A 13608-nucleotide genomic window follows, 5' to 3' on the forward strand; every position below is an offset into this window, starting at 1 on the left:
ATCACATCTATTTGATAGCAGAAAGCACATGTGTAGGAGGACTGATGGTTGAGAGGGAGAGGTAGGTACTGTTGTGCAACACAATTGTTGAGTGAAAAGGAAGGTGGACAGTGAGGGAAAGAACAGGTACTAACGTGTGGGCAGTGTCAAGGAGCAGTTGTTTGTATGTGTGTGTTCCATTCATAATCCTAGAGGGAAATGCATGGAGTCGATAAGGGGAAACAAAGCAGTGGTATTACAAAATAAGAAATCGAAGAAGAAATAACAACTATTGCACAGACTTTGGACCAAACAGACCTGAGAATGATTTAAGAAGAAAAAATTTTTAAGATTTTACTTTTGATTTTTAAATAGAAAGTTCTACCTATATTGTGCAATTTAATATATGCTACCCTACTTTAAACTGCAATGTTGGGAGATTTAATGAAGGAGGCTGAGCCAACTAGTACCTGGATTCTAGATGGATCACTGAGTTGCATAATCAGGATTCAACAGGCCTTACTACCAGTTCTGAGGAACAGCTAGCTGATGCGAGGGATTAGATATTCTCAGGTGAGTGGGCAGCTCATTCTTAAGCACAGGCAAGTTCCTTTAAATAGGTTCATGAAGCAGTGCTTTTGGACATATTCATATTGTGATTGTACTGTTGGACAGTGATATGATCCTTTTCCCTCACTCAGTTCTTATGATTGATTGAAGGAGTCTCCACACGCTAGCTTCCAAGGTCTCTCTGGCATGGCTCCAGCTGGGCTGCCCTCCTGCCCTCCAAATCTGCAGTGTCCATTTCTGACTGCCCATAGCTGCCTCCCATGTGAATTTTACCTGTGAGAAGGTGCAAATCTCTTTTTTTCTATTCAAATCAGTACTTCCTGATTGGTTTAATGACGTGAAGCTACTTCACTGAAGTCAGTAGCAAACAGTTGAACTCACTTTAGTTAAAATCCAGGCTCCAGTCGACCATTTCATCTCTCAATTCCTTTTTATGTTTTCTGGAGGCACAAGCAGGCCATCTGGAAAAAAAAAAAAAGGGAATCAAACCAAGACATGTTGATTAAAAAAATGAGATAACCTTATTCCAGAATTCTCAACTCTTCTACTCCTTAAAAATAACACCTTCCTGAAGTTCTCTGAAAACTTTTACATTGATATCTTTCTTCCAAGATTCACTCCCCAATTATTTCTCTCAGATTTCCCAAATACTGAAAATGGGAGTGGGTGCTTATTTGTACCAACTGCATGGCAACCCTGTTCCTAAAAGGGCCCGTGATCGAGGGAAAAGAGATGATGCATGCTGTTTGATTATTTGTCTTTTGAGAACAAATTTGCTGTGATGGGATGTGATAGAATGTAAATGAGTACTGCCTTTCTAGAAAGAAATTTGTCAGTACATATCTAGAGCTTTACAAATGCCCTGCCCTTTGGTCCAGTAGATTCTCTTCTAGTAATCTATCCTAAGCCAACACTTTACAATGTAATGATTTATCTACAAAGCATGCATCGTACCATTAGTTATGGTAATGAAAAGTGAGACCACGCTAACCAATAAAAGAGGAAAGGTTACAAAACATATGGGACAGAACAAGTTTTGATACCTTATCAACTGTCAATACGTTCCTACTTAAATATATGTTACATATATTCATTGAAAGAAAACATAAATAGTACCCACTGTGGAAAGTGTTCTCTCTGTATTGTGAAAATATGGGTAATTTCTGTTAACATATATCTATGTTTCTTTACTTTCTGTATAAACTTGTATTACTTTTAAAACCAGAAAAGTAATATTTTTAAGAAGAATGAAGTAACAGAGAGAGGAGAAACTGTCTCTTACCTTCAGGCTAAATCTTTTATAGACATTCTTTTTCACCCTAGTAATTAATTCTCCCTGTGGATACTCTATCTTTTACATTGTATGCATCTACGATGCCAGAAGAAACTAGGAGGAAGAGAAATAGGCATTGAGATAATAAAAATAGCTGCCACATACCCATGACTCAATTAAAAATATATACTTTAAGAGTATTTTACAATTTTGAGACTCACATAAAGCAATCTTGAAATCTTGTAAACTCAATGAAAGTAGAATTTTGTCTTGTTTGCCATTATATCCCAGCATCTAGAACAGTGCCAGGAATATAGTGGATGTAGGGTGTATTATTTGCTAAATGAATAGATGAATGTTTTTTGAATATTCCTATTTGGCCAAATAGGATATTAGAGGTTATAACCTCGCATAATACTCATGATGGCCCTCCGAGGAGGATACACTCAGTGTTATTATCCCCAGTTTATAGAAAACAGATGCAAAATGGACACTTTGCCTGATATCACAGAGCTGGTAAATGGAAGATATGGATTAGAATCGATTCTTTGTTCTTAGACTGATTCTAATGGAACGTCATGGTTTCCTCATTGCCCTACTAACAAATGATGCCATGATGCTACTTACTACTTGAGAATCTTGTTTTCTTTTTCTTTTTCTTTTTTTTTTAGAATTTTGTTTTCTAATCAAAGTTTTTAAAATGTATAGATTCAAAAATTATTGTAGCATGACTCATATTAATTCCTATGCTTTCTTACTGCCTCTTTTCTCCCATATCAGTACTTGCTGTGAATGGCAAGAATTTTCTTGGCTCCATTTTGAGCTTTCTAGATAGAAGACAGTAAAGATGGCACTCCAGGTGATTCATAGCAATGTGAGGATCCTGAATTCTTTCTAGAGTTTTTCTTCTTAAGAAAGTCTTGGGACTTTCTGAACACTTTCAAATATTTCTTTTCAAATAATACAAAGTACACACATACCAGCAGAGAACAATGAATACTCTCCTCCCTCACCTTGAACACTGGCCAAAGAAAGAATGAAAGTTTATAAACACAGGAAGTTAAAACACAGCAAAGGCACCACTGTGAGTTTTCAGTATGGTGATGTCCTGGTAGGGATCATCATCCAAGGGAAAAAACAAGTCACTTTTCAGGCTGGTGGCCTTTGTGCTCACATACCAACGATGGCTCATTTCCCGTTTGCATCCATTTGGGCTTCACAGCCTCAGTCCCTGTGGGGAAGAGTGACATGTAGCCTAAGGTGTTCTTTGATGTGTGGCATGTGTGTACTTCTTTCTCTGGACTTGGCTCTTTTCACTGTGAACTCAGGTGCCCTACTGTTTGATATCAGGATACTGATCACAATGGCTCTTCAAACCTTTGAGAGTAGCCACTATGTGACTGTATTACAAAGCACTTGCTTTACACTGGTATACCCACGCTCCAAGTCAATTCATGACCCTTGTGCCCATAGCAGATTTCTCAATTGTAACCTTGATAGGCTACTAAGATGGGACATGACTTTATTCACAGAGTTATTTCAGTCTTCTATATTAAAAACAGAGACAAATGGCTAAGAAATTTGGATAACTTTCATGTATATACGTTTGTAATTTTTTTCTTCATAAAATATCTTTAAAGAAGTACGGAAATACTGCCAGACTTTGACTGAATCTACACTCCTTTCCTTGAGAAATACTACTATTCTGTATACTAATGAATTGACTCTGTTTCCCATCCAAGTGTTCATTTCTTGACTTTTATTCAACAAGTATTTCATGAGCACTTATGTGCCAGGCACTAAAGACACAGATATAAAAGACAGATACAGTCTCCACCCTCAGAGGGAGGGAGAAATGCATATTAAATAATTAGATATAAAATCAACTCTGATTTCATAAGAGTGATGAAAGGCAGATGTGAGAGGCACATGGAGGTATCTAACTTCAGGTGCAACCTGCTTAGTGTAGGAGTTCTGGGAAGGCTTCCTTGAGGAAATGAAGTTGAAACAAAGGTGTCAAAGATGAACAGATTTTGGCTAGGCAAAGTTGAGGTGGTAGGAGGAAAAAGGTGAGGAGAGAACACAGTGTTGTACAAAGGCTGACATGAAACTAAACAAGGAAACCTCAAAGAACCACCATTAGGAAGAGAAGGGCATGGTGAGCCAGTGAGGCAGGGGTTCTTTCCATGCTAGAGATTTATGTATCTTATTGAAGGGTTGTGCATCAGCTGCAATGCTCTAGGCACTGCTCTAGGGGCAAGGGAAGTGACAGTGAGTTGGGATTATGCCCCTCACAGCTTATGCTTAGGGACGATTATAATACTAACAGTCAGTGCTCTGAGAGAAGAGAGAGAAGAGGCTTTTAACTCAGACCAAGCAATCAACAAGCTAGAAGTTGTGTCAACACTGGTACCTGAAGGATGAGAGGCATTAAGAAGATGGAGGTAGTAGGGGAAGCACAGAGCTGATGGAATAAAAAGTGAATTTGAAGGCCAAAGAGTAGGGGAGAAAAAGAATGATGTGCTCCTGGAACTGAAATAGGCCTAAGCATAGAGACTCAAGCCAAGAGAGGTGATTTGAACAAGTGCATTTACTAGAGAGGCTATGATCAATGGAGGCAGTGCTGTGTTGTGTGAGGAGGTCAGAGAATGGCCTCTCATCTGATTCTATAGCTGGATCACTGAGGACCTTGAGGAACGATAGACATTCTTTTGCACTCAGTTTCTTCATCAACTACACAGGGCAGTTCAACTAAGTTCTTTCCAGCTTATAGATTCCGTGATACTATTTAAAAACCCTCATGTAGAATGGGTAAAGCCCAAGAGGCTGTTTCTAAGTTTTTGAGGCCAGAGAGATGAGGAGTGACAACATTCATTTAATCTGTCAGTAACATGTACATAAGTCATCAAAAAAACCTGCTTTTGTTTGGCACCAATATTACCAACACAAGTTTCATCCTTATTCTCAAAAACTTGAATAATTTTTTATGTGACAAACCAAGTTGACCTTATGCAAATAGAAATGTATCCTTCTTTCCACCACTATTGCAGTCTCCTCATTTTTCTACTTAGATTTGAACCCAGACTGGACTCAAGGTCTGCATTGTGTCAAAGGAATGCCCTGATGACTTCTCAGTAGTGTAAAAAAAAAAAAAAGTTTGATTGGCATTGTGCAGATTAAACTGGCAATTGTTTGGTTTCTTGTTGATTATGAATATAAAATATGGGCATTCTCGAGTACAGAATTTGGAGAAATTGAGACAAGAGAGACTAGGTTTATATCCCAGCTGACACCCTAGATTCTTCTCTGAGGATATCTTTCTAATAAACAGCTGTTGTTTAAAATTTCCACCAAAGACTGAGGAATTATTAAATGTTAAGACAATTATTATTCAGAAATTAAACAGAAACGTTCTTTGACTTTATAGGTATCTTTGAACTTGAAAGTTCTAGTCATCTCATCTTTTGTGTATCAAAAGGAGGAAACATTTATAATGACAAAAACAGAGTGAAAGGTTAAATCTCTTCGGTTTAGGTGGAAAGTGAGGATAGGCATGAACAGAGTGAAGACTTGTGAACAGCAAGTTAGCAGGATGTTAGCAACTCCTGACATAATAATTGTGATTAGCACACTTTTGGAGCTTGAACAAAGGGAGCTCAGGACAATTACTTGGTGCATAAATATTATTTCACCTAGTATATAGTGGACTTTAGAACTTAGAAGAAGGGACAAGGATAAGGGAAAAAAAAAAGGTTCAAGCTCTACCTAAGTATAAGTTTGGATTTTTACAACATACACAATTAGCATTATGTCCCCTCTCATTCTAAGCCCCTCTTGGACACAGGCCCTGTGATCCAGTGGACAATCCCTGATGGCCATCATTGTTATCTCATGATTCCTCTGTCTTTCCGCCTCTTCAGGGACCTGCTCAGTCAATGTATCTGAGGGATAATGAAGAATATTAATTATGTGGAGAAATGACCTCTTGTTCTTAGCAGTTTTCATCAGTGTGATGAAAGACTAACCTTTATTGAGCATAGGCGATTATGCCATGTTCTGTTCTCAGTGAATTTTATACAACTTATTTAATGTGGATATTGGCCCTACAAAGTGGTATGATTCATATGCCCATTCACAAGTGAGGAATCTGAGACACACAGATACATGAACTGGCTTTCAGGAAGTCTCAAAGTAACTTGATGATGGAGCTAGGACTAACACTCTAGCAGTCTAACTCCAGAGCCTATACTGAACCCCTATGTTTCTACCACTACTGTGGTAGAAGGATCTTATAAAAGGGAAGGATCATAAAAACATTTAGCAATATCCTCTCAATTGCTAGTGATTCTGACCATTCTCATCTCTGGAGCCAAAGTTGACATGTCCTATTCTACATGGCATTCTCCTCTGCCTAGAAAAAGGGAGAGAGCAAGAGGATTGAATGGAAAAGGATGGGATGTTTTCATTCACGTTCTCATGGTTTTACTTACCTGGTTCAGGCCAGGTTGGTATGTTCTACTTGCTTTATCCAAGACTAGGAGGCTCTATAGAGTCAAAGCTCCACATGGTTCATAGCTGGTCCTTCAAACATGAATAGCTGGCAAATATATAAGCAAAGGGCGAATCAAGAGAGGAAGCACTTCGAAAGCATCAGGAAAATGCTTATCAATAGCCCCATGGAAAGGGCATATAGGGCATGAGTTGCTAAGCAGAGCTTTTATAGCTCTCCATGGATCAGTGTCTTGGAATATTCTCTCAGGGAGGTCTGCTGTGTTTCTCTTTTCTAAGTAGGATCCTCAGGTAGTATTTTGTTTATCAAATGGGGACAGCCAATAAGATGGCAGGCATTTATAGGTGTTCACATGAAGGAAGGCTGTATGACTCCTGCCTATTCTCCTAGGCACTATCCTGGCAAAAGCAGGTGTACACACCACACACCTTGTCTATCCATGTAATCATTTCACTCCTGGACAATTACAGTTGGCCCATGAAAAATGAGGGTTGGAACCGCTATTAATAGTTAAGTTTGGGGGGATTACAAAGCATGCAGATTTTTGACTGCATGGGGGGTTGGCACCCCTAACTCGAGCATTGGTCAGGGGGCAACTGTATAAGAAAATCGCCCCCTTTGTTTACTAACGTGATGATTTTCTTCTGTCTGTATTTTTAATCACAGCAGAATCCAAGAAGAAGAAAAAGGAAGGCAAGAAACAAGAGAAGATGCTGGACTAATAGACACCACCTTCTGATGGAATGTGAGAAGGACATCAGCAAGCAGGATCAGTTAACTATTGCATTTATACCTATGTAGGCTTTTTATTCAAAAATTATCTATAGCTTAAGTACACAATAGGCAGAAACAAAAAGAACAGAAAAATTTTGTAGTAGCATTTTTTTTTAATGTATACCATAGGACCACTAGGGACTTATAATAAAGGACTGTAATCCTATTTAGAAAGTTGACTTATAGTACATGCTAGAACATTGAGGTAAGTTTTTTGAAGTTATGTGATATTTTACATTAAAAATCGTTTTTTTACATGTTTTTCTTTTGGCAGCAATTTACGTGTTATGTAAACTACTATTCTTGTTAGATAATTTTTTCACCTAGACTTTTTTCCCCATTGAGAAAAATATATACTAAACAAAGCAGCAATAAAATATAATCACCCTATCTGAGGAAATATCTTTTTTTTCTGCCAATGGATTTAAAAAAAAAAAAAAACCTTTGGTCAGCAAAATGGGGGAGGGGTGGAGCATGCCCTAATTCAATGTTGAATTTTTTTTTTTAAAAAAAGGAAAAGCATTAAAAGAAGTTCTTTCATTTTGGCAGGGACATTTGTTTTCTTGATGAAATTATTTTTCCTTATGAGGAAAAAAAAGACTAGGAAAATAAATCAAGGTGATGCTGAAAAAGGTGCTTTTGTGTGCAGTGATTTGATACTGTAACCCTCCTCCTTTGTCCCCTACACTCCCCTAGTCAACCTGTTAGCAGTGAGAATTTATCATACAAATTAAATTACTCATGGGCACAAATGTTATAGAGGGCTTATGTAATATAGATGTAGATGTAGATCTATGTATTTTTAACTATCAGCATTTAGTGCTATGGAATTGAACAAAAGTCCCAAAGTAACCTAGAGTTTTATGGAACAGAAAAACACTCTACTTATTTTGAATATATTTGGGCTTGCACAATCCAAATCAGGAACAGGGTAACATGCAAAATAGTACTTTGTACTTGGTTTCTACAAGTCAAGATTTCTACTCTATTATCTACCATGTGTACCAAGATAACTACCAAGGGTTATCTGTACAGCTCCCTTATCTGCTGGATTCCAAGTACAGTCTTTAAATAAACAAGTCCCTGCTTCTATTAGAGAAATAACACCTCAGGAATCAGCTGGGATTAGCTAGTATTCCTCTTGAAAAATCCAGCTCTAATTTTCAAGTGTAAGACTCGATAAACACACACCTACCTACCAAGATAACTCCAAGTCCACTTTCAGAAATCATGGTTTCAACACACCTTGGGCTAGCCATAAAAATAATTACATAACTGGTCTAATGATGCAGCCAGAGCCTACAAAACTAAGCTGTTCTGCTGTCTAGTCAAGGACTCCACTTGAGCTAGAAATGTTCAGGGGGTTTGTCTCTCCCCACTAAGTCAAAACCAACTGCCAGGGGGAGTAGACAAAGCTCAAACATTTTATGGACTGGTGCTTAATAAAAGCAGAGTACCTTGTAAAAAGCAGACGACAGAAACTGTGAACAGTGGATGTGGTCTTTTTACAAGGGGGCCTTAATAGGGAAAAAGCACTTGTGGAGGAGAAGATGGAGATGGAGGAGAAGAAAGACATTGTTTTGAGTAGGTTTTTTATAGAAAGTCTCATAAGGATAGAGATGGTGGAAGAGTCTGTAGCAAGTTTTGTTAGCTTCTCACCTACTATTGTTCCTCCATCATCCTTTAGCCAAGCTAGCAGTTCATGAATCAGTAATGAGCTAAGGTAAACTAGAACAAAATCTCCCCAAGGGAAAGCAGCCCTGTAAACGATTGTGGCGTCCCCTTCACTCACGGGGCATGGAGGATGATTCCTAACAAACCCTAAAATAAACCTCTGAGTCTCTGTCTCAGCAAGGAATGCTAATTGCTGTTGCATAGGCAAGGAAATGAAACTTCCTCTAAGTCTTGAGAATTATTCTACCCCAGCATAAAAAGCCTCCCCGAACTACTTAAAACATAAATGCAAAAGGACAAGCTCCAAAAATCACTGATTCCAACAAAGAGGAGAAAACAGACCATCATCAGTCATTTCCGAGAGTGCTCCAGCAAATTCTTCCTTCCCAAATGTTCTGAGGCTTACAGACTTTGCCTTGAAGTTTATTTAGCCTTGAGGTAGGAAAGGGAGATATAAAAGAATCAGCTGTGATAGAAAAAGTGGCTTGGGAAGACAGCAGAGTAGGAGGACACAAAGTTCACTTCATCCCACGTTTACAACTAGATACCACTCATAGCCAAGAAAATAAACCAGAGAGCAATCCAAACACTGGCAGAACAAACTCTGCAACTAAGTGTAGAGAAGAAGCTGCATCGGAGAGGTTAGGAGTTGGAGAGGTGAGGAAGGGCAGGAGTGGTGGTTAGTAGCTGACCGAAGGTGGAAGGGAGCTGTGGACACGGGAAAACACAGGGTAGCCCACATAGGGAAAATGAATCCCCATAACATCTGGCTTTGAAAACCAGAGGGGCTGAATTCTGTGAGTATAACCAGTGCAACTGGAGCCTGGAGCTTTCAAAATCAATCAATCAATCAAAGTAAAAGCTGACTTAGCACTGAGCAAGCCAAGATAGCGAGTGATAGCCAGGTTCCTGCCCCTAGAGACAACAGCCCAAGGAGACTCAACATAGAGGCCACAGTTTGCACAACAGGACAGAGATCTATTTATAGTAATTTTGGAGAGTGATGGGGATACTTCTCTGGGAGCAAAGAAGCTGGCAGGCACCATTTTCGTCCTCTGACCCCCAGCATAAACAGAGCCACCTGAGGGAGATGGCACTGCACAGACACTTGCTACCTTACTTGCTAGCGGTGTGCTCTGCCCATGAGTTCTCCTGAGGCCTCGCCCACTCCAGACCAGCTGGCCTGAGCCCTGGGCTCAGTGCAAATTGTGTTAATGCTGTGCAGGCCCCACCCAACTGCTATGCACACAGACACTGCATGCCCCTGGCCACCAACACCATGGCCATGCACCATGCTCCCAGCAGCCACCAGGTTACAGGGGATATGGCCTAGGATTAGCAGCTCAGTGCAAATTTTCCTAATACTGCTGCCCTGTCCCTGAGTCCTTCTGTGATCACGCCTCCTCAGACCCTGCATGCTTGGCTTTCACCAACATCACAGAGAGCAAGTACAGGCTACAATAGGCAGAGAGTCCATGCAAACAACTGGGCATAAAGGAAAAGGGACTCAGACTTGTAACAGGACACAAGCAACACACATAGGAAACTTCTCTCAAGTGCCAGGTTCTGGTGAACAGCAGACAGTGCACTGCATGGCACTACAGGACCTCTTCTTCATAAAGCCACCACTTGCAATAACAGAAGACATAGCTGGCTTTCCTAACAGAGAAAAAGCAGACACAGAGAGGTAGACAAAATTAAGAGACAGAGAAGTATGTCCCAAATGAAAAAAACATGACAAAATCACAGCAGTGGACCTAAGTAAAAGATAAGTTATATGCCTGATACAGAATCTGAAATGATTATAAGGATACTCACTGGACTTAGAAAAGGGTGGAGGACATCAATGAGACCCCTGACAGAGAGATAAAAAATAACATATCAGAGATGAAGGACTTAATACATGAAATTAAAAATACAATAGATGGAATAAGTAGTAGACTATAGGAAGCAAAGGAATGTATCAGTCACCTGAAGGATAGACTAATGGAAAGCAATCAAGCTAAACAGGTGACAAACAAGTACTGCATAATGAGAATAGACTTTGAGAACTCAATATGATAACATTCACACTATAGGGATGCCAGAAGAAGAGAAAGAAAGGGGGACAGAAAATGTATTTGGAGAAAAAATAGCTGAAAACTTCCCAAATCGAAGATGGAAACAGAGATTCCCCCAACATATTCAATTGAAGGCAGTCCACACCTAGACACATAGTAATTACAATGCCAAAAAATAGTAATGACCAATGAATTTTAAAGGTTCCAAGAGAGAAGAGGGCAATTATAAAGGAAGTCCCATAAGGCTATTGGTTGATTTTTCAGCAGAAACTTTGCAGGCCAGAAGAAAGTGGCATGATGTATTCAGTGCTGAAAGGGAAAGATCTGCAGCCAAGAATACTTTATCCAGCAAGGCTGTCATTCAGAATAGAAGGAGAGAGAGAGTTTGCAGGCAAAGAAAAGCCAAAAGAATTCATGACCATTAATCCAGCCATACAAGCAATGTTAAGAGGGAGTCTAGAAAACAAAATCCATAAATGAGAGTAAGAAAAATAGGAAGCACAAAAGCAAAGAAAAAAAAAAGTATCTGTAAAAATCAGTCAAGAGAAGCACAAATTAAAAGGATATAAAATATGAAACCAAATATCTGAAGTGTGGAGGGGAGAGGAATAAAGGAGTTCAAAATTAGGTGACTGCTTAATATAGACTGCTTAATAGAGCTTAATATGGACTGCTACATGCAGAAGATATGATGTATAAAGCAAATGGTAATCACAAATCAAAAAAACAATGATATGCAAAAAATAAATAAGGAATCCAAGTATTTCAACAAAACCAGCAAATCATGAAAGACAGAAAGAAAAGAAAGGATCAGAGAAAAACTATAAAAACAAGTAACAAAATGGCAATAAATACTTATCTATCAATAATTATTTTAAATGTAAATTAACTAAATGCTCCAATCAGAAGATGTAGGGTGACAGAATATAGAAAAGCCAGACTCCTCTATATGCTGCCTATAAGAGACTTGTTTCAGAGCTAAAAACATTTGCAGATTGAAAGGGGATGGAGAAACATTTATTATGCAAATGGATGTCAAAAGCCAGAGTAGCAATACTTGTATCAGACAAAATAAACTTTCAAACAAAATTTGTAAAAAGAGACGAAGAAGGACACTATATAATACCATCCAAACGAACTTCAACAAGGAGACAGTGGCACACTGGACCAGATAGATTTAACAAATATATTCAATTAAAAAACAAACAAATATATTCAGAACATTTCACCCTAAAACAGCAGAAAACATAGAAGTGTACATGGAACATTCTTCAGAATGGATCACATATTAGGCCACAACAAGTCTCAATAAATTTTAAAAGACTGAAGTCATACTATGCATCTTTTCTGACCACAACACTATGAAACGACAAGTCAACCATAAGAAAAACATCTGGAAAGAGTACAGATACACGGAGGTTAAACAACTTGCTACTAAATAATGACTGGGTCACCCGGAAAATTAAAGAAGAAATCAAAAAGTACATGGAAGCAAGCAAAAATGAAAACACAATGACCCAAAACCTTTGGGATGCAGCAAAAGTGGTTCTAAGGAGAAGTTTATAGCAATACAGGTCTACCTCAAGCACCAAGAAAATTTCTCAATCTAACCTTACACCTAAGTGAGCTAGAAAAAGAACAATAAATGAAGCCTAAAGCCAGCAGAAGAAAGGAAACAATATTAGAGCAGAAATAAGTAATATAGAAACTAAAAAAGCAACAGTACAGATCAATGAAACCAGGAGGTGTTTTCTGAAATGATCAACAAAAAAAATTGATAAGCCTCTAGACAGATTCATCAAAAAGGAAGGGAGGCAGGGGGGAGAAATGACTCAAAGTCACAAATAAAAGAGGAGGAATAACAACCAACACCACAGAAATGCAAACAATTGTAGGAGAATATCATGAAAAATTGTATGCCCACAAAGTAGACAACCTAAAAAAATAAATACATTCCTAGAAACTTATAGCCTACCAAAATCAAATCAGGGAGTAATAGAAAATTTAAACAGACTGATTACTAGCAGTGATTGAATCAGTAATCAAAAAATTCCCAAAAAACAAAACTCCAGGACCTGATAGCTTCATACACAAATTCTGCCTAAAATTTAAAGAAGAGATAATGCCTATTCTATTCAAACTATTCCAAACAAGAAAAGAAGGAAAACTTCCAAATTCATTCTATGAGATATCACCCTAATACAAAATGAGATAAAGACACCAGAAAAAAAGAAAATTACTGGGCCATATCTCTGATGAACACAAATGCAAAAATCCTTAACAAAAAAACCCCAAATACTAGCAAACCAAATCCAAAATTACATTAAAAAAATTATTTGCCATGATCAAGTGAGATTTATTCCCAGGATGCAAGGTGGGTCACTATTTGCAAATCTATTAACTGATATATCACATCAACAAGAGAAAGGATAAGAACCATATGACCATTTCAATGGATGCAGAGAAAGCACAACATCCATACATCCATACATCCATATGTATGTATGTACAACATTCATAATATTACAACATCCATAATATTATACCTAAGAATAAACCTAACGAAAGGGGTGAAAGACCTGTACTCTGGAAACTATAAAAAACTGATGAAAGCAATTGAAGGCCACACAAAGAAATGGAAAGACATCCCATGCTCATGAAGTGGAAGAACAAATATTGTTGAAATGTCTATACTAATCAAAGCAATCTACACATTCAATGCAATTCCTATCAAAGGACAAGTAAAAAATTTTTATGGAACTAGAGCT

The 13608-nt window shown here is 38.2% G+C and overlaps 1 protein-coding gene across 3 annotated transcripts in view; it reads left to right on the forward strand.

Annotated features, from left to right (window-relative positions):
- PTN (pleiotrophin) overlaps positions 1–7738 on the forward strand; it is a 100927-nt gene extending 93189 nt beyond the window's left edge. For 2 of the 3 annotated variants that reach the window (XM_072762959.1, XM_072762960.1), the window contains exon 5: positions 6999–7738. In XM_072762959.1, coding sequence (XP_072619060.1) covers positions 6999–7054 — 56 coding nt within the window. In that variant the 3' untranslated portion in view covers positions 7055–7738. The remainder of the gene's footprint in view (positions 1–6998) is intronic. The other variant, XM_072762961.1, reaches the window with a different exon arrangement.
- The last annotated feature ends 5870 nt before the right edge of the window (positions 7739–13608 follow it).

Source organism: Vulpes vulpes, chromosome 7 (assembly GCF_048418805.1).
Source record: "Vulpes vulpes isolate BD-2025 chromosome 7, VulVul3, whole genome shotgun sequence".
Classification (NCBI taxonomy): domain Eukaryota; kingdom Metazoa; phylum Chordata; class Mammalia; order Carnivora; family Canidae; genus Vulpes; species Vulpes vulpes.